This window comes from Magallana gigas, chromosome 7 (genome assembly GCF_963853765.1).
Source record: "Magallana gigas chromosome 7, xbMagGiga1.1, whole genome shotgun sequence".
Taxonomy (NCBI): domain Eukaryota; kingdom Metazoa; phylum Mollusca; class Bivalvia; order Ostreida; family Ostreidae; genus Magallana; species Magallana gigas.
In genome coordinates, this window is record NC_088859.1 from 12,933,115 (window position 1) to 12,955,172 (window position 22,058).

The following is a 22,058-nucleotide window of genomic DNA, read 5'->3' on the forward strand; positions in this document are numbered from 1 at the left end:
AACTTATTAATGACGGAATTAACCGGGCTATGGATATTCCTTTAGCACAACTTAGAAGGACCCGCCTTAAGGAGGAGAAACAAGATGAGAAAATTCCGTTTGTAACTACACATAATCCGTGTAACCATAATATTTTTAAATCAGCAAAACGTTTTTTTCCAATATTAGAACAATCAGAAAATATGAAAAAACTGTTAAACCAATCATCTTTCATAAACAGCAGACGACAAGCGCCGAATCTGAGGAAAATTCTCTCCAAAGCAAAGTTCTCGTCCAGCAATACTATTTCCATCAAAAAGTGCGGCGATCCCCGATGTGGAACATGTGACCTTATACAGGAGGGAGAAGGAATAATATTAAAAAGCGGCCAAACTTTAAAACCTAATGCCCCAATGAACTGCAAATCGTCTAATTTGATATATTGTGCGACTTGTCCAACACGTGGAGAAAATTATATTGGCCAGACTAACCAGCTCAACGCCCGAGTGAGAGTCCACAAACAACAAATAAAGGACGAAACAGTGAGAAACACTCCATGTTCGGAACATTTTGCGAAGTGCGGAAAGGGAACATTTAAAATATTTCCGTTTTACAAAATGTGGAATTCAAATGAAATCGCCCGAACCACAAAAGAGGACTATTTTATTAAAATATTTAACCCGAAACTTAATCGAAAATAGATTTATCATATATATAATTTTTATATGTATTGTATTATATGTCTATGCATTGCTAAACGGCGTTGATAAAGTTCACGCCATCGCTACCTTGATGTACATTGTGACGTCATAATGAACTTTAAAAACACGACGTCATTGACAACGTTACAAACAACGTTTTTAATTTTGTATAACTGTCTGAAGAGCCGACATGGCTGAAAGCGCTAACAGTAAACAATTTATTTAATTTGGACTGTCGCATTCTGTTTTATTTATTTAAATATATATATATATATATATATATATATATATATATATATATATATATATATATATATATATATATATAAAGAAATTGTCTTACTGGTCGGTGAAAAAAAATGATTATTGTTGTTCATGCTGTTGGATGTACAATCTATTTGGAGTAAAAACTTATACAAATGGAAACGTATGTGGTTTGTGTCGAAAGAATGATGAATACAGTCAAAGCTTCTTTTTATAGGTCAACTTATAATATATGAAAAAATATTTATGGAGACGAAAATCGGTGAATGTATGTTTTTATGGATAGACATGTGATGGTAAATCTTTTGTAAACACTATTTTTTTGCCCAATAGCTTTATAGAAGATTTAGATAGCCAAAAGAACTGGTAATAAATCGAAATGCTTATGCGAGTAACTTCTTTTAAAACAAAGGAACACTAACTTTTACTGAAATTACATTGTTCACAAAGTAGCATAATTGTCTTCATCAAATTACATTCACGGTAATAAACCACACAGACATTTAGGTTTTCTTTGTCGATTTTTTTTGTGATTTTGATCCGAGTTATTTTAGCACAAAAAATAAAACAAGCAGGCTTAAATAAGTCATGACTTTTTAAAAGAATAATCTTAATATTTTTTAAGGAGTACTGTTTATATAAAAGCCAGACATGGAAGAAAAACATATTAAGAATAACAGTCACTCATTATTAAAGTCAGTTAATAAATGTTTTCCGCGCTTACATAATTAGCCGTAGCCGTTTACGCAAATCTTTGTCCAGGTTATTTTTGTAAGCAAAAGAAATATCCACATGCTTTTTAAATCTTTTCTCATTGATTGAACCCTCCATTGTATTCAGATCTAATTTTACATATAAACGAAAAGAGACTTTCGGTAATTTTGTCATGTCAATTTAAGAAGTATGTATCAAATGCATTTTATGATACATATTTTTTGGACAACCTTTTCGTTTAAAGTTCAAATTAAAAACGAACTTATTTAGTAATTTTATATATCTGATTTCTCTTAATTTTCGTTTTTGAACGACGTGATTTTTTTTAAAGTTAATAATAGTGTTTCAGAATCGGACAGAAAATACTATCGATTATCGAATTGAATCGGAAACACCATTTAGATTCATAATCGAAATTAATCGGAGATGTTCATGTTCCTGAATTTAGTTATCGTATGTACTTATTATATTCAAGCTAATAAAACTAACATAGGCATTTGCAAAATAAACTTTAATAAATTCTTACCACAAATGTACTTGTGTTTTAAACTTCTATTATTATTTATATCAATTCAAAAACAAAGAAGTTATCCTTCAGCTTGATAGATTTTTTTTCTAGATAAATAACACAATTAGTCAATACAAGTATGTAATTTAATATAGACATTCAGCTTTTACACCATAACTGTTACCTAACAGTGTTATTACTATTCAGTACATGTAATAACTAGTAAGTTATGAACATTATGTTCAATTATTTATCAAATATGTATTGAATAAAATATACAGAACATGTACCAGATATTTAACACCACTTTTCAGTTTTCCTTTTTTCACCAATCACCAGTATAAATCCATGTTCATTTTTAAAAACACTATTGTGTTCACTTGTGATGGTCTCATTCTAGACCTCTTTTTTGTAATTAGATTTCCGCACAGGCTAAATACCCTTTCACTGGGCACAGAGGAGGCAGGAATAGCCAAGTATTTTCTTGCAAGAGTAGCTAATCTAGGAAAAATAAATTCATTTTTCTGCCACCACTGTAATAATGTGGTGTCCCGATCTTCAACACATTTAGTACTTCCCAAAAATGAAGTAACCTCTTTCTCCACAGCCACTGACAATGAAACTCTATCTTCATGAACAATAAAAACATCATCGAACCAATCTTCCAAGTCTGAACATTTCATTTTTTTAGCTGAAGACACCCCATCATCTAACATTTCATCATCTGCACAGGCAACATTACCTTGCTGAACTACACATTCACTATCCAAACTAGGAAGCTTGGGAAGAACATCAGATGAAGTCCCTCTATGGCCATCTGCAACTGTTTCTATATTTTCTTTTTTGATATTAAGATTTACATTTGAAACAGCCAAAGCTTTTTGAAGAAGAAGTTGATGTGCAGAAATTCTTTCTGCCTCTGACAAAAAACTGAGGTTCTTAGTATCAGGACTGAGCATGGCAGCCATAAGTGGGATTTCCTCATCCGTTATTCTTTTACATATCTCCACCTTCATTTTAGAAACAACCTTCTGAATAACGCTACTAAAATTTGGATTATCAAGAATTTTCTTGATTTTCTCAAAGGTCACTAGAACCTTGCACATTGTTGGGTTAAGTTCAGCACATAAAATACATGTGGCTTTTTGAAATGGTTCAAGTATCTGAACTAAATCTTCAACAACTGTCAATTCTTCAAAACTCAAACAACAAGCTTTTACATTGTCTAACATGTTTTTGTTAATCTTTTTATCATTAGCTACAGCCATGATGGCAGGGGTTTGTTCTAATACACGCTTCAACATGTCCAAAGAACTGTTCCACCGAGTGGGACAGTCAACAATCAGTTTGTGCCTAATCAGTTTCTCATTGTCTGAAAAAACGCTTGCCTGTTTCTCAATCAAACAATCATTCAAACTAGTTGATTTGTGAAAATGTCCAACTAATTTTCTACATTTAGATAATATTTTGTGTACTTCAGGAACTTCAAGGGCATGCTTTACAATCAAATTAATGCGATGTCCATAACAGCCTGAGCGTTCCCATCCAAGAATTTCGACAGTTTTTTTTTCATTCGCTGCATTATCTGTGACACATGTTGGGTCTGGTAGGTTCCATGTTGCAACGGTTTCTGAAAAAGAAAGAAATTTTAATCATGCGTTAAATCTAAATTCATTTTCCCTCCCCACATTTTTTAATCTTAAACAATTAACATTTTTAGATTTAAAAAAATACCTTTAAGTCCATCCGCAATCTTTTCACTGGTATGGGATCCCTGAACTTGATGTGTATGCAGGACAACTGATCGCAGCTCCCAGGCACTTGTAATGAAATGTGCAGTCACTGTGCTATAACTTTCTGTTGCACAACTACTCCAGTCATCGTGCGTTATTGCAATAGATCCACTTTTTGGTGGAAGATCCCTAGCAACTTTTTCTGTCATTTTGATTTTCTTTTCATTCATTAACTTTAAAATTCCATGTTTAGTTGGGGGTGTATATCTAGAAGAAAATTGACAATATTTTATTTCTCCTTTTAAAACAGCAACAACATTCCATAATTTTACTGTTTTATCATTTATTTTGAAATGAAAAAAAATACTTTACCTGGGGTCCAATTCTTTTGCCAATGTGATGAAATGCGTACTGTAAACTGTGCTTGTAGGAAGCACTTTTCCTATCATCAGTTTCAGTGTCAAATCGTCCAACTTCTTTTTTCTATCAGCACTTAAACCAATTTTAGGGACAGCACTCTGAACTCCAGTAATCTGGGGCTGAATTAATTTTTTCTCAGCTGTTTGACTTTTATTTTTGTCTGCTGAATTTAATTCGTGACCATGGTGCTTGTCAAGATGAAACTGAAGGTTGGTCGTATTTCCTGTGCAAAGGTAGACATCATATTATAAATAATCATCTTATTGGTATTTTTTTTAATGGTCGTAAAAGCTGATAAACAAGGGTCTTAATTTAAAGATAGAACTGCAAAGCTGTACTGACCGCGCAAAACAACAAAATATGTATAAAATGCCCACGTGCGAGTCGTGGCGCGAAACTGTCATTTTTCTGTTTACCTTTATTGGCATACGACGACAGCCATATCCAAATTTTGTTTACTTGGCGGGCCTTCCTTTTTCTTCGTAAAGCCAAAATACTTCCATACAACCGAGCGGGTTGCCCCGGGATACGGGTAAATCTGAGATTCTGTCACTGTGCCTTCCTCAACGCGTTCAGCCATTTTTACTATTAAGAGTTATCGTTCTTTTCGGAAATAAAAAAACGTTTAAAACCGGCTCAAAACGGATTAGTTTAGTGCGAGTTAAATTTTTGTCAACCATTCACCGACTATCGATTTTAGCTTTCAGCTATCGATTGTCGGCATCGGCAGTAGTCTAACGACGATTTTTCGATCGTCGGCGACTATCGCTGAATCACTAGTTAATAAGATTTTCCTATATATAATGTATGTTTCTTCAAACTGGAGAATATTTTTAACACGTTTTTTCCAAAGCTTGAACACGTTTTACGAATGAGCACAATAACGAAGTCGGATAAACTTTGATATGAATAGTCGGGATTGATTCTATTTTAGAAATCTTGAAATGCTGTTCCTATAAGGATAAAACAGGGAACATGGAGCATAAATCAAACACAGGATCACTGACCAATGCTAGCCACATTTTGCTGTGTACCGAACAAAGTAAATAAAACATAAATGTTCCTTAAAAAATCGGTAAAATGGCTACCTGTATCAACGATTTTTTTAATCAAATTATTTTGTAAACATCTATTTATGTATCAATACCGTTATTTGAACCATACACATCCGAATCCAAGAGAGGTTTTAAATGGCAGTGATGAGATGCTATCTCAATCTTACTACCAAAACCACCATGAAACATTTATGTTATGAATACGTTCCGGTTTTTTTTTTACCCATATACATCACCAAGACCCTAAAGAAACTTTTATTTTATTAACTAGATTTTTTTTAACCATACACATCTGAGTTTGTAAAAGGTTTTAAATGGACAGGGATGAAGTTCAATCCTCTCACCAAAAAAAAAAACCCCCAAAACGGATGACAAAAATTAAACAAAAACAAGATTATATACAGAAACTTTTTCATATCAGAAAAACTACGAAAGAAAGATCGAGTCTAACAATCAATTGCAGTTTGCCTTTATCAACGGTGAGTTGATGTATTCTTCAATAGTGACGACATCATCTGCAAATTAAATTTAAAAAAAACCATGAAAAGCAATTCTGTAGTTTATTCATTTTTAAATCCCCACTTTGTTTTACGATCAATAAACGTTTTATTTGTGTATTCTAATTGATATATTCTATGTTACCTTGGTTGACATCCAATTTCTCAAAGAATTCATCTAAATCTTGAAATCCAGTCATTTCAATAAATGTCGACAACTCTGTTTCACTGATTTGCTGATCACCATCCAGATCGAATGAATAGAAATCACAAACATTCACTCTAATAATCTGTGTCAATTAAAAGAATGATAATGTCATTATGACCTGACCATGTTTGAAGTCGTATTAATAAGAATCATACACGTGTTCTCGTAGTTTTTATTAAAATCTAATACAATTCCATAAAGTAATTATTATATTGTTTATCATAGGTTTTATTTTATAAGTGTTTACTCTTTACTCTTTCAGAATTGTTATTTTATGCCATTCTACAAATCATGTAGTATATACATAGAATTAAACAGCAAAGTATTTCTTACCTCGTCGTCTGTAGATCTTTTTCCAACCACTCCTGCTGCGACCTTTGCAACTGTGTGTGCGGTGGCCACAGTTTTGGCAACTTTTGCAGCTTTTCTAACGAACTTTCTAAATCTTCTTCTCCAGCCGCCGTTAACATCTTCCGTTAGCAGTAAAAAGGTCAATGAAAAAAGCAAGAAGTACCGAAACTGCAAAATGAACAAAAAATAAAAATAATCAATTTAAAAGACACGGAAGATATAATAAAGGAAAACAAAATATACTTCCACTATGAACAAATTTACCATTGTGTACTGTTGTTGATTTTATGCAGAACAGAATTAATCTACTTTTATATCGACACCCCATGAGAGTTTACGGGCTTTTCATTTCATTTTCTGAAAACATTATGATGTTTGAAATTTCTTGCTGAAGTAGGAAGCACCGCCCTCCTGTTAATTTTTATTTACATCACACGCATTTTGATATATTAAGGCGTGAAAGTTGCTTTGAATTGTAGTGACTGGTTTGTTAAATTTGACAAACTTTTTTTAAACACCATTTTAAAAATTAATATCTGTCACGTAAACATTAAGAAGGTATGGTAGGTAATGGTTAATTAAATTTCGCCAGGATCTATATATGGTTTTCCAAACCTTTTTTATAAATGCATAAAATAAAAGCAAACTAAACCAGCAAAAAAGAAAATAAAACAAATGAATTTGAATTCTAAAAAGGTGAATCTCTATTTTTCCACTTCTGGGAGATTAAACTTTCTATAACGATTTTTAACGTAACAATGTCACTATTTATATATTTCTTCTGTTTTACCCATGGAATCCACTTATTTTGAAAAACGAATCATTTACTTTCTTTTCTTTTTCTTTTTTTTTTTTTTTTTTTTTTTTTTTTTTTTTTACCAATTATTGTGTTTAATAAAAAAAGAAATCGAGAGTAAAAATCAATATAAAAAAGCGTGAACAGAATATTACTCAGGATTCATAAATTATCTATAGGATATGATGTGTTCAGCAATAAAGTGAAAAAATTTAAAGTCTACATAATATAAACTTTTTCGATTTCATTTGGCGTGCATTTTAGATACGAATTATTTTCGTTAATTATATAACCACAATTCATTTACGTAAATCAGTTCTCGTTTCAGCAGTATACAAGTATTTTAGTTGCGAAAGAACTCCTCACACATGTATACATCTTTAAACGTATTAGACACTGCACTTCATTCAAATCTCAGTTGGCATATTTAAGAGTAAAAATGGCCGATGACAGTCGAAGAATAAATCAGATTACACAACTTCATTATTCAAAAATAGTTTCCATTTCCCTCTTATGTCTAGTCGCACCTACAACAGTCCTGTTTTCTCCGTCCATATGTTAGACTTTACAATGAAAATCTCCCTAACAAGAGAACGTACACAAACATTCCAACAGAGCATAAAGATAGGAAATCTTATTAGCTAAATAGATTATAGATTAACAATCATTAAAAAAAAATTAAGGGAAAGCTGATGGTAGCTTTATAGACCGTTTAGCCTCCTTAAAGCTGAATACTACTTGTAAAAGGCATTGTCCGCCATATTTCTCTTTTATCGCCGCTATCTCTACAACTCATTTGAAAGCTTCCTCATTTTCCCACTTGGATGCATATCATTGCACACATTGCACACAAGTACTCTGAAGTTGGCATTAAAAACATGCTTAAATGTTTTTAAAACAGTTTTTGGAGACCAGGTCTTCCAACAATCAGACGGAATTCTCATGGGTACAAATTGTGCTCCTCTATTGGCTGACTTATTTCTATATTCTTTTGAAGCAGAATTCATTCAAAAGCTTGTTCAAGAAAAAAATAGAGCTCTTGCTGTGGCTTCAACTCCACATTTAGATATATTGATGATGTGTTTTCCATTAACAATTGTTACTTTCACTCTTATGTTAACTCAACATATCCAAGTGAGTTTGAAATAAAACATTCAACAAATTCCGAAACATCTGATTTCATATTTGGATATTTTACTAGAAAAAGACATTAATGGCAACATAACAACAATTAAAAACTATATGATAAACGTGGTGATTTAATTTTTTCCATCGTCAACTTCCCTTTCCTATGTAGCAATACACCAACATCACCTGGTTCTGGGGTTTATGTCTCTCAGCTTATTCGTAATGCAAGAGCAAGCTCTATATGCGAACAATTTATTAAACGAGGCATGCTACTCGATTAAAATCATCTTTACGCGAGTTTTATGGTCGATACAATGACCTTATCGACAAGTACAATGTTTCATTAGGACAAATGTTGAATGACGTTTTTCATACTTGTTATACCATTATTTATACACCGGACTGACTATGGTTTCTTCCATTTTTCATGATCTTGACAATGAGCACACGGCGGGTGCGACCGGTCGGCAGGGGATGGTCACTCTTCCTAGACACCTAATCCCACTTCTATCATTTTAGAGATCCGTGTTGCTCTGCTTTAATTCGTATTTCGCTTTACAGATTTCTGAGATGGTTGACAGTTTGTTACTGTCAGTTTTCATTCATTCATATAATACATACCAGAAATTCAAGTAAAACAGTCAAAATACTGTAAAAAAGCAAATGAAGTAACAAACTGCAACATATAATATGTAGAGCAAAATATTGTACAAGGTACACTTTAGTAAATCATTTATAATACAAACTGAATAAGCTGCAGATCCCTTGATAGCTGAAAGTATTTTGCTAAAGATGTCTCGCCAATGTGGACTTACATGTCTCAATGTAGGCCACTCGGTCGCGATAAAATTTTTCCATTTTTACAAACTACAAACTTTTTCTAAGCCAGGAAAATACTAACATCAGCAATATAGGTTAACACATTATTTACAAACAGAAAATGCACATAAAACAAGAATTAATCACTAACATTATGACCACGAGAGGAATACTTCGCGTCGGCCACGAGTTACAGGTATGCAAACGGGTGTAACGAAACTGAAGGATTTATGTATCTGTGTGACGGTGCCTATTAAAAATGGTGTCTAGCTTGAACATTTCTAAATCTAAATGGATCTTGTTTTAAAATCATTTTATTTTAAAATGTTTTAATAAAATGTAAGAATGCGCTTAATTTTAATGTTTATTTCTTTTTCTTCATATCAAACTATGTCAAGATTAGTCTATTTATTTTATCTTTAAGTATTTTTTATAAAGTTTTTAAGGTTCCTATAAAGAGAAAAGGCAGATTGTCATTCACCATGCATGGTTATATACAATGACCCTTAGTTTTTTTTAACATTCGGCCTATGTATCTCCGCTATTTTTTCAAAGGTGCTATGCATGATAGTTCAGAGGTATTCAGAAAAAAGTTGTGAAGAATAAAATTGCTTCCATTTTCTTTTATTGCAACTAAAATATTTTTTCGATTTCATTCACGGACACCGACGATTTTGCTGTTATTATGATATGCATGATCTCATCTTGTACTCAAGCTTGTGTTTTGAAAGGTGTGTGTGTTTTAAAAAAAAGAATTTAGCTCTTATGTTTCTACAAAGTGGAGAAATTTTTAATCACCCTCTTCACATATATCACAGAAACGAGGTCGGGATGTCTCTACAATGAGAATCTTAGACCCCAATTCTCATTGACAGTTGAACATGTAATCAGGAAGAAAACATTATGAACAGGAACAGTGACATCATTTTGCTCTGTTACACATGATAAAAATAAAAGTATATTCCCTTCAACGTTCTTCAAAAATTCGTTACATTTTTAAAGCAGTTTTTTTATCAGGTTATATCGTGATTTCTAGGGCTAAAAAAATTACACAAAACCATAATTCAATAGGAATAAGAGTCTATATTTTTTTAGATTTATTATGAAAGCATGTAGAGTGAATATTTTAACAATTGTCGTATACCGTAAACACATGGCATCAGGGAAAATCCACAGTTGACTGACGGATGAAAAGAGTTGACATGTTTAAATAAAATATGATTTGAAAAAAACCAACGAGAGGTTTTATTTCGGTAGGAATCTTGTCCAAAAAAATTAAAATGCAGTTATATACAGAAGTTTAATCATAAGAAACAAATTACAGTTAGAAAAATAGTAAAAATAAAAAAAATTACTACAGAGTGAAAAACCGTGTCAAATAATCAGCTGCACGCTTCCTTAATAATCTGGGAACTGTTGTATTCTTCTATAGTGACGACATCATCTGCATAAAAAATTAGAGACAAATGTATCGATATAATTCTTTTTTCATTCATCTTTATTTGTAAGTGAAGTGTCCGCTTTACCTTTGTTGACATCCAGTTTTTCAAAGAACTCATCCAAATCTACAAATCCAGTAATATCAATCAGTGTTGACAATTCTGTTTCACTGATGCGCTGATCATCGTCCAGATCGAATGAGCGGAAATCACAAACATTCAAACTTAATACCTGTTGATAAAAAAGTAATAACAACAAAATGTTATTATTTTTGATTTTATATTGGTGTAAACTTGAATTACGATTTTTTTTTTATCTATAATTTATTATCAATATGATGCACAATGTGATTAATGCATTGATGATCAATATGACTGATTTTAGTTATCGTTCCTGAGACAAACGTTTTGGTAATTTATTTTATATATCAGATATCTTATACAATAAAATCACGAAAAAAATCATTACCTGGTCATTCGTTGATCTTTTTCCTAACACCGTTGCTGCGACTTTCACTACAGTATGAATAGTATGGGCAGTTTTAATAACCTTTGCAGCTTTTCTTAAAAACTTTTTGATTCTTCTCCAGGCGTGAACATCTTCCGTTAGCAGTAAAATGGCCAATGAAAAAACCAAGAAGTACCGAAACTGCACATTCAAAAAAAAAATTTATTATGAATTTTAGCTTAAAAAATGGACATACATTTTTTTTATAAATACTACAACATATTACCATAGTGTTACACTCTTGATGATTCTTCACAAGAAGTAAGTCCAACACATGTTGATCTGCTCTTATATCACCACCAATAGAGTTTCAGGTTTTTTATTCATTTTCGAAAAACAGTATGTCTATAATGTTGGTATGTTTATGCTAAAGTGGAGCACCGCCCAGTTTCAGTTTCATTTTAATTAAAAAGAACGCATTACGTTGTATGCTAAATGGATGATAAAGGTGTCGCGGGGGCTTTCAGTTACACTGACTAGGCCAATGAAATTCGCCGTAATTTTTTTGACATTGTTTTAAAAATTACCATCAATCAAATAAGAGACACCAACCATATATGTAAGGTAATAATGTTACAAAACATTCCATAATCTTATTAGTATTCTGCATACTTTGTCGGGAATATATCAAATTTGATAGAAATAGAGAGACTGCATAAAGCCTCCAGCTGTTAACATGTATAGGCGATCAGGTTACAGTTATTATGCATGTGTGAAATCTCCTGGTAGATTTTTATTATAAAAACAATTTTCTTACACATCGATATTATATGCAGCAATTATTGAGATGTGTGAATTGGATACTTTGATTTCATCTTGTTTAAACATATCTTAAAGATGCCCCTTCAGTACGATTGTTTTATCATCAATGAAAACCAGTCGGTTAGAGTAGTAAATCCATAGTATATATATATATATATATATATATATATATATATATATATATATATATATATATATATATATATATATATATATATATATATATATATATATATATGTGTGTGTGTGTTTTTTTCTAACAAAATATATAGTAAAGATTAAGAGAGTATCAGATAAATATCAGACCAAGTATAAATCTAGGATCAAATATAATAAATAAACAGAGGATGAATTTTGCTTTTAATTATATGTCTGCTTGAAAAATAACTCCACTAATTTACATTTTGCAGTTCACAAATTGCAGTGCAGGCGAACTGTTCTGTTACCTCTATTTTGTTTTGATAAAGAAATTCAAGGTTTTTACAGGCCTGATGAATAAACTATAAATCAAAATAAAAGTTTAATTACCTGTTTAAAAAAAGTTTTGTATTTTATAACTTAAAAAATGACGCTTACACCCTTGAATATTATATCTTCCTAAAACAAAAAAAGTATGTTGTAAATGCGTAATGATCTTTGTGCAATACAATCTTAATTTTTGTTTGTGTATATATAGTGAGCTTTTCTGATCACATTTTGTATGTCGTCTGTCTGTCCGACTGTCTGTCTGTCTGTAAACTTTTTATATTTTCAACATCTTCTTAAGAACTACTGGGCCAATTTCAACCAAACTTGGCACAAATCATCCTTAGGTAAGGGGGAATTAAAGTTGTGAAAATTAAGGCCATGCACTTTTTCAAGAGGAGATAATTAGAAATTAATGAAAAATTTTGAGAAATTTTAAAAAATCTTCTTCTCAAGAACCATTAGGCCAGGAAAGCTGAACCTTGTGTGGAAGCATCCTCAGGTAGTGTAGATTCAAAATCATGAACCCCAAGGGTAGGGTGGGGCTACAATGGGGGGGGGGGGGGAATCGACGTTTTATATAGGAATATGAAGAGTAAACCTTCTTCTCATAACCTCATGAGCCAGGAAAGCTGAAACTTGTGTTGAAGCATCCTCAGGTGGTGTAGATTCAAAGTTGTGAAAATCATGACCCCCAGGGGTAGGGTTGGCAACAATGGGGGCGGGGGTGTTAAAGTTTTACATAGGTATATGTAGAGTAAATCTTTAAAACTCTTCTTCTCAGAAACTAATCAGCAAGGAAAGCTGAAACTTGTGTAAGCATCCTCAGGTAGTGTAGATGCAATGTTGTGAAAATCATGACCCCGGGGGTAGGATTGGCCACATTGGGGGAGGATTGAAGTTTTACATTGGAATATATAGAGTATATATTTAAAAATCATTTTTTTGAAACTAAACAGCCAGAAAAGCTAAAATTTGTGTGGAAGAATCCTCAGGTATTGTAAATTCAAAGTTGTGAAAATCATGACCCCCAAGGGTAGGGTGGGGCCACAATTGGGGGTCGATGTTTTATATAAGAATATATATAGTAAATCTTTTAAAATCTTCTTCTCATAACCTCATGAGCCAGGAAAGCTGAAACTTGTGTTGAAGCCTCCTCAGGTAGTGTAGATTCAAAATTGTGAAAATCATTACCCCCGGGGGTAGGGTAAGCCACAATGGGGGGGGGGGGGTTAAGTTTTACAAAGGAATATTTAGGGTTAATCTTTAAAAATCTTCTTCTCAAAAACTAATCAGCCAGGAAAGCTGAAACTTGTGTAGATGCATTTATTTATACAGGATCTACATGTATCATTGTACATTGCCCAGATAGTTTGTTTTATGACTCCATTAAGCTGACTGTATCATACCTATGTTCCTCAGGTGAGCGATGTGGCCCATGGGCCTCTTGTTGTTAAATGCATTATCCCCCCAATTTTCACAATGAAACACACTTCATAATTGCTGTTAATTCATAATTGCTGATTAACTCACAAAATTTCAATTTTCTTCAAGTTACATAATGATTAATAACTCGTTTTGAATATTGCACACATCATTTTTTTTGACATTTTGCTATTGCGCCTATTAAATTTACAATAGAATGTAACGACGCAAGTGATGATAAAAATGCATTTTTTAAATTGTATTTTTTATAAAAGTTTGTTATGTTTGTTTCAATATTTTAATTTGTTAATATTTACAATGAAATACTTTTCATGCTTGCAGAAAATTGCGCAATTTCAGTTCTCAACACTAGATTATATTGTTTAAAAAGTGAAGTGCATCCTTCAAGTTAACGAGGGTTTTAATTATGAAGTTGCGTCACAACAACGTTTTTCACTTTGCTTTTGCGTCGATAAAATATATATTAAGACATCCAGAAAATAACCTATCATGCTTTTTTCATTCGCACCATGTGTACATAAAGATCGCCCCAACACCATAACTACGCGCCTGTCTGTCCAATCCCGAAATGAAAGATATGTGGTTAAAATCAGCAGTGTTGCATTTTTACATGTTACAAGATTCCAGATACGTGTGTAGTTTATTTATCGATTTAGGACCCCGAAATGCATTTTAGCATTCTATATTAATGTATAATTTAAACATAATTTTACAATTTAAAATGTTTTTTGAATGAACAGTTATATAAATATATAAACAGATTACTTTGAATTCAGTGTCAATTATCACAGACAATACCAGTGCTATGTGTCCATATGGAAGTCAATAATCATGCAAATATCAGTACAAATCAATACAAATATGTGATGGTACAACATTTTTAAAACTTGTATTTTTACAGTTGAATGGCCTTTTTAAATTGTAATATACTTTTTTAATATTAATATTTATTTTTTTCTAATTTGATTTGAACATATTTTATCATGCAAATATACATTTACATAAATGGATTAGGCAGCAGGCAATGCCTATGTAAGCCTTCTCCATACATTTTTTCAATTGTTCATAATTCGCCTATTAATGTAGCTAAGACGAAATTAATTTCACAAATCTAAATTATTACATCACTCATGCACTTTTTAATTTAACGTGCACTCCAATTTAAGAGCAAAGTATAAGCTTCATGACTGTACAAAAATTGTCACATTAAAATTATATCAATAACATACTCAAAAATAGGCCACAATAACTCCCCGACATTTTTAGGCCGCCATCAGCACCTTGGTAATTCTTAGGTATATCGTAAATGTGAATAATTTAATTCTTATCTGAACTGCATTAAAAAATTTGTTGTCAACGAGTAATCGTTTTTTTAGAAGTCGTCAGAATTGCAGAGCATATGAATACTAAATCAATACTCTAACATTCATGCCAAAAACTAATGCAATGCCAAGTTTTTGGTCTTTTTTTTTGTTTAGCATATAAAAATAACTGCAAAATCACGATTTATAGACAATGAGTTTCAATTCTTGACCTACATTTATAACGAATAAAACATTTCAATCTGACTTTATAAAATGATAATTTTCGCCATAAATGATTCTAGCTGAACAAAAATCTGTTTAATTGTGTCTGATTTACTTAATCAACAAAATGCAAACCGAGATATGTGGCAGGTTATCAAGTTATGGTTGATATTTTTTACCGTTACTGTTTTCACTTAAAGAGGTTCATTCCTCTGTTTTTAGGTAGCCATTTTGGTTAACCTCTATTCTAAAAATCATGCATCATATATTGATTCTACTAATTAATTCAAATTTTATAATGCCAATTAAACTATCTTAAATAGAATAGTAAAGGAAAAATTACATATTTACAGAGTTTAGTAAGGAGCTATATTTTGTGGCGGACGGTTTTTAAGAAGAAAATAAACATTTTTTATAACTCATTTGTTTTAGAGTACCGTCACTTTCGCTACCTTTTTTCTGTGCAAACAAAATTTCCAGATACTTTGTGCATTAGGATATCTTCATTTTGTTACGAAAAACACAATTTTACAATTTACAATATTTCTATCGACACATATTGGCAAATTTAACTTGTATTTCATAAAAGTCAAGGAGAAATGATTACCAACTTTTGCCTAAAATCAGCTTAGTTCATGCAATATCGCAAATTTTACATAATAGACCCATACTTTTTGTTTTATTTTCTGAAATTTTAAGATTTTTCTAACAACTTTATCATAATTTGAGAAAAAGTTTGAGACTTTAAAATAATTTCATTACATGTTGAAATAGTAATGGATAAAAATAGCGTTTTATCAGTGCAAAAAGGTGAAAATATCAATTAGGTTAAGAAATTATAACATTTTTCTTTATGATAATTTTAATTTTATTTAGTTTAAATAGTATAAATCTGTATTTGATGCAATGGTTCATTCCGATAATAAAAAATAAAGGGACAAGCAATTTATTTGCAATCTGCACTTTCGGTGCAGTAAGGTCATATTAAAAACACCGTAGCGCCAAATGAAGCATATAGACCCCAAAATTTTGTTTTGAAATTTGGTTAAGCTATGTGTTTAGATGTTTAAAAAATACTTTAGAAAAAAAGTTTAAGACTTTTGATCACAGGATCCAACGTCCTTAAGGACACATGAGATAGTCTTCATTTTAAATAATTTTCCTAAATATATCATTCCTTATTTATTTACATTTAAACCTGTTATATGTAATTCCTAAAAAATCCAGGGTACATTACCAGGCTATTTTTGGAGCTAGAATATTTAGAATTCTCCTTAGAATATCATACAAAACAAATTTATATTTAAGAAATGAACTCAATGTCTACCCAAGTTATACTCGTATAACCTGGGTTGGGGCAATTTACGCTTTATAATCCGCGAAGCGGATTATAAAAAAGCGTAAATTGCTCCAACCCAGGTTATACGAGTATAACTTGGGTAGATATTGAGTTCATTCCTTATAATTTAATTTTCTGGAATTTGCTGTACAAATTGAGTCCGTTTTACTTTTAAAAATGATATAAATCTGTTCAAAATTCAAACGTAACGTCAAGTGAATTAGTACGTTGGTGCATTGTGACGTGTCTTGTGACGTGCAAACCAGGTTATACAAATTTAACTAAATTTTTCTATCCAATCAAATGCAGCGTTACAACCAGAATTAAATTATTTTCAATTAAACACTTTATATCTAAAAAAAAAAAGGTATCATATAACATGAAAATATAATTATGAAATTACTTAGTGGAAATCTTAACATTGTGGAGATAGGAAAAATAGAAATAATCGGAAAATAGGTCGCATCTGACCTTAAATGTGTCGTGCTTTCAGATAGTGTAATGTTTTGTTATCAATTATATAGCAAGATAACCAGCAACTCAGATGTTAGGGACCAAAGAGTTATCTCTCATTTTCCTTATCATTTTTATTTCATTTCTTGTTCTATCGGAAAATATATACGTAATAGTGTTTATCATGATCCGCCATAATTTGCAGTTTGGTTTCTTTGACTTCTAATTTGAGTTGACATTCCAGTCTACGGCATAACATATTGTATGTTTTGGTCCACTGTTTATTTTTTAGCAAAAAAGATCTGCAGCTAGGATTCTCTCCAATATTAATTTTCTTGTTTTTATTATCAAATTTAAAGAAACAGAATGTCAGAAGCATACCGTTTTATATATATATATATATATATATATATATAAAAAACATATATAAAAAAAAATATATAAGAGTTACTGTTTTAATGATTAATTTATTATGTCCTTGTCCATTTAAGTTTTAATTACAAAACTATCTTTTTTAAATCAACTGTATGACGTTTACTTATATAACAATGCTATTTTGAAACGAACTCTAATAAAACGCGTTAAAATACAGATGTTATTTAATGCACACTACGTCAGTTTCAGAGAGAGGTGATACGGAATCGGAAGACCACAGTGTGCTGATCCGGAAAATCGGATTTTACACCCTGTAAAATTGACAGTACTAAGAAGGGAAAATTGATGAGCATACAGAATCAAGCAAAAAATATTCGTTAAAATGGCGTCATGTTTCGACGAATACAATAAAAACAAGTCGCAAAAATTATCACTCCGTGCAAGCTCTGACAAACCATGTAATTAAAAGTACATATGTAACACAAACACATAGGAAACCTAAGCAAACTCACTTAATACTTTGAGAGGTGACCTTTTAACCGGATGACCTGCATAATTCGTCTGGGAATCGAGTTGTCTAAACTTTGAACATATTGCGGGGTTATATACAACCAACTGTTCTGAATTTCCTGGAATAAGTTTGCCGATGACTTTATGTTCTGTTTTCTTGATTGGAGTTTTCTTTTACTTAAAAGCCATAAATTTGTTATCATGTTGAGATCAGGCGACTGGGCAGGCCAGGAAAGTGACGGAATATAGTTTCGAGTTTTGTATTAGACCGTCGATCTAGCGCGATGGACAGGGGCATTATCATTCTGGAAAATATACCATCCTCCGGGAAAATGCTATGCGACAACAGGCCAAAGATTATCTTTTAAAATATCCGTGTATTTATTTGCATTAATGTTTTTGTCTACGAATGCAACTGTGCCAAGTCCGAACCAAGACATACTCCCCATATCACGACTTGGAACTTTGGCGCGGTTTTTGTGACACAAGACCTAGCCACCAACCTTCCCCCACTTTTCTCCATTCGTACACTCTTTCATCGTGGCCAATCATTATCTTACTTTCATCAGAAAAAAAATGATTTTTCTCCAATTATTTTCAACAGACCAACTCCGCTTTTCCTGACACCATGATAGCCGCTTTTTTTCTACTCACTTTTTTTTATCACCAACTTTTTTCTAGTAACTCTTCGTTTAAAACCATTTCCGTGTAAATGAAACTGTAAAATTCTTTTGGCAACTGGATTTGTATTGTTTTGGTTTTTCACAGTAATATCGACCAAAGTGACAATGAAAACAAGCATTAATTTACATTAGTTTACAATTTTATGATAAATACTCAAAGATTTAACTGATCTTATAACTACTAGTACACCGTTGTTAATTATATACATGTCAATTGCATATATGTATACGTCCATTCTATCCACTGACCTTTATTTATGTTGTGTACACAAATATTGTATTATATCTTTGTATTGGGAGAGGGCGGTCTAAGTTATGGAACTTGTGCCCAATCCCAATTGTATTTTTGTACAATAAAAATATGTTCAAATCAAATCAAAGTGTCTCTTCTATTGACTTTCACTAACCTCTCTACTTTTCTGTATTCGCGGTGCTTATTTTTTTTTTTTTAGATCTGCCACTTCTACGACGATTTTCTATTTTACCACGCAATAAATAACGTCTAATAGATGTGGGATCTCTTTATTAATCGACTGATTTCAGTTATTAAATTTCCGCTCTCAAAATAATTTATTACTACTCTTCCCCATCGCTTGTTTTGGGTGTATCAGATGAAAAACATACGACACATTGTTATCAAAATTACGTCACAACTGGCAGGTGGCCAACTATCATAGCGATAGCAAAATATACGACATTGACTAATTTAACTCGGTAAAATTCGCTTTAAAATGTGCGATGACTGCAAAAAAATAAGAAACAAATAAGAGTGTTCTTTTATCTATAATTCTCTTTAAGATGTCGCTTTTATCAAATTTATCTTTGTTGGCATAGTCAGCAATTATGTTTTAATGTCACTACATTTATTAATGCGAGTAAAACTTACAAAAAAGTCGATATTGACGTTTGATTAAGTATCAGTCATACTTGTTTGATAATTTCAAATCTAGCAACTACATGTACTTTAAAAAACAATAACTATCGATGTCGATTTTGATATCATCATCATCATCATCATCATCACCATCATCATCACCATCATCATCATCATCAATATCATCATCATCATCGATATCATCATCATCATCATCATCATCATCATCATCATCATCATCATCATCATCATCAAATATACATTATATAATCTATACTGACATCATGATGATAGTACGTCCTTTAATGTTGATTTTGATATCATGGTTTGTCTTAGACATTAATGAAAAATTACATTAACAAACTGTCAACCATCTCAAAAATCCAGAAAGCGCAATAGAGCAACACGGACCTCTCAAAAGATGGAGGTGGGATCAGGTGGATAGGAGAAGTAAGCATCCCCTGTTGACCCCGCCGAGTGCTCCTTGTCCCAATTGGGCATGTCATAATCGAGATAATTGTAATAATTGGGAAAATGTCATAATAGGGAAAATAACAATGACAATGACAATTTCTTTTTTCTCTGAACTGCATAAATAACAGTGTTGAGAAAAATCAATTGAACAATAATATATATAATACATACATTGCATTCATTGGAGAGTAACAATACAAAAGTGAAAAAAGGAAAAAGGAAAAAAGTATGATTAGCAATTAACCTAGAGAGCTAACTCTCTCACTTAAAACTTTAATGAATTTACACAGATTAATCAACAATTTTTTTTATTATTAGTATTAAAGAATTGTTGAAATTTGTAAACATTTGGTTGTGTGTAGGAGTATGAATGTATGTATAAAACTCTCTTATCCTTAATTGTATACTTCAGGACTTCAGGACTTGAGATCGCAAAGTAAAGGTGACACATCGAGAAAACGCGGGAGGAGTATGTGTACTTGTAGTTCGCCTCCCCCTGTCCAGAAAACAAAAGTGAAACAGAGCAAAAGCTGTAATCGATCGTTTCACGAACTAAGTGATGATGACTCTGACGAAGAGTTTCAGATAAATCGGACGCTGAGGACGCACTGAATTCCCTTATTGAGGGTGAAAATTTTAGCTCGTCGGACGACGATGAAGCATCCGCCTTGCACGAATTATCAGAATTCTTTGGCGATGAAGACAAAACTAGCGAGCCATTAAGCCCTGAGTTGGCTAAAATTATGGAAAAAATGTTCACATCAAAAACGAATTCGGGGAAAATAAAAGAAATCTCCAACAAATATGACAGGCCAAAAAACATCAACAATGTCTTTGCACCAAAAGTAAACAAAGTAATATGGGAAAATATGTCTGCAAAAAACAGGGCAAGCGACATTAAACTTCAAACCACTCAAAACCTGCTGGGTAAAGCTATGATCCCCACTTTGAGACTGTTTGATATTCTCATTAACACCAATACTAAGAAAGCGATTGATGTGAAGAAAGCAAAACAATTGTGCGGCGACATTTTGAAGTTTCAAAAATGTGTGTTTTACAATTTGTCCTTCAAACGGAGGGAACAAATTATTCAACCAGAGAAAAACAAGCAATTCGGTAGCTTATGCTCCGCTGAAAGCTCATCCGAAAACCTTTTCGGAGATGATTTAGGGAGCCAAGTCAAGAACGTGCTAGAAGCAAAGAAGCTTGCACAAAAGATATCAAACAAAAATTACAGTGGAAAATACAGAATTCCCAAATTCTCAAATAATTATGGGAAAAGCCAAGGCATAGAGCTGGAAAGAATAATTCTTTTTTGTCCAAGCAGTTCAGCTTCAACAAGAAAAAGAAGAAGGGGGAAACAAATCAATAGAAACAGATGATGTTAGTACTTGCATGTCTGATCATATGTACACAACTGTAGATCATATGGCTGTCGTGAACACACCTAAAAAATTTATGGCTGGCAAAATCAAAAATTATTTTGATAATTGGTGAAAATTAACTCATGATAGTTGGATTCTTGATGTTGTTAAAGGCTACAAAATTGGCTTTATTAGAGAACCTTATCAAGTGTGTTCACCAAAACCATTAAAATTTTCGGAATCTGAATACAAAGCATCTCAGATAGAATTAGAGAAGTTCTTGTGTAAACAAATTGTAGAAAGAGTCTACAATATGGATGAATGTGAGCGTAAAAATTCTTTTTATTCCAACATTTTTCTTCGTCCCAAAAAAGACTGATCTTTTCGAATAATTTTGAATTTAAAAAATTTAAACCAATATGTTGACAATTGTCATTTTAAATTGGAGACTTCAAAGTCTGCATTGTCACTGGTCAAATCGAATTGTTGGTTTAGTGCACTAGATATTAAAGATGCCTACTACTCGGTGAAAATTCATCCAGATAGTAGAAAATTTCTTAGGTTTAGATGGGAAAACAGAACATATCAGTTTACTTGTTTGCCTATGGGACTAGCAAGTGCTCCTCGTGTTTTTACTAAAATCATGAAACCTGTTTTTTCTGAACTC

General features: G+C 32.0%; 3 protein-coding genes and 1 long non-coding RNA gene across 4 annotated transcripts; 1 reads left to right on the forward strand and 3 right to left on the reverse strand.

Moving 5' to 3' along the window:
• Window positions 1-2,290: 2,290 nt before the first annotated feature.
• LOC117685235 (E3 SUMO-protein ligase ZBED1-like) lies at window positions 2,291-5,632 on the reverse strand. The gene is made up of 4 exons (XM_034459551.2): window positions 4,736-5,632; window positions 4,272-4,542; window positions 3,901-4,166; window positions 2,291-3,796 (listed from the first exon to the last, which is right to left on the reverse strand). Exons 2-4 carry the CDS (start codon window positions 4,346-4,348, stop codon window positions 2,499-2,501), a joined length of 1,641 nt encoding a protein of 546 aa, XP_034315442.2. The 5' UTR covers window positions 4,349-4,542; window positions 4,736-5,632; the 3' UTR covers window positions 2,291-2,498.
• A 136-nt stretch (window positions 5,633-5,768) lies between these two features.
• LOC117680351 (uncharacterized) lies at window positions 5,769-6,795 on the reverse strand. Its single transcript, XR_004598300.2, has 4 exons — window positions 6,695-6,795; window positions 6,413-6,598; window positions 6,017-6,161; window positions 5,769-5,889 (listed from the first exon to the last, which is right to left on the reverse strand). It is a non-coding gene; the product is annotated as an uncharacterized lncRNA (long non-coding RNA).
• Window positions 6,796-10,454: 3,659 nt separating this feature from the next.
• On the reverse strand, window positions 10,455-11,502 carry LOC105336045 (uncharacterized). The gene is made up of 4 exons (XM_011440218.4): window positions 11,347-11,502; window positions 11,082-11,261; window positions 10,700-10,844; window positions 10,455-10,617 (listed from the first exon to the last, which is right to left on the reverse strand). Exons 1-4 carry the CDS (start codon window positions 11,347-11,349, stop codon window positions 10,556-10,558), a joined length of 390 nt encoding a protein of 129 aa, XP_011438520.3. The 5' UTR covers window positions 11,350-11,502; the 3' UTR covers window positions 10,455-10,555.
• An 8,472-nt stretch (window positions 11,503-19,974) lies between these two features.
• On the forward strand, window positions 19,975-21,409 carry LOC136269796 (uncharacterized). Its single transcript, XM_066065024.1, has 3 exons — window positions 19,975-19,980; window positions 20,390-20,399; window positions 20,613-21,409. Exons 1-3 carry the CDS (start codon window positions 19,975-19,977, stop codon window positions 21,407-21,409), a joined length of 813 nt encoding a protein of 270 aa, XP_065921096.1.
• The last annotated feature ends 649 nt before the right edge of the window (window positions 21,410-22,058 follow it).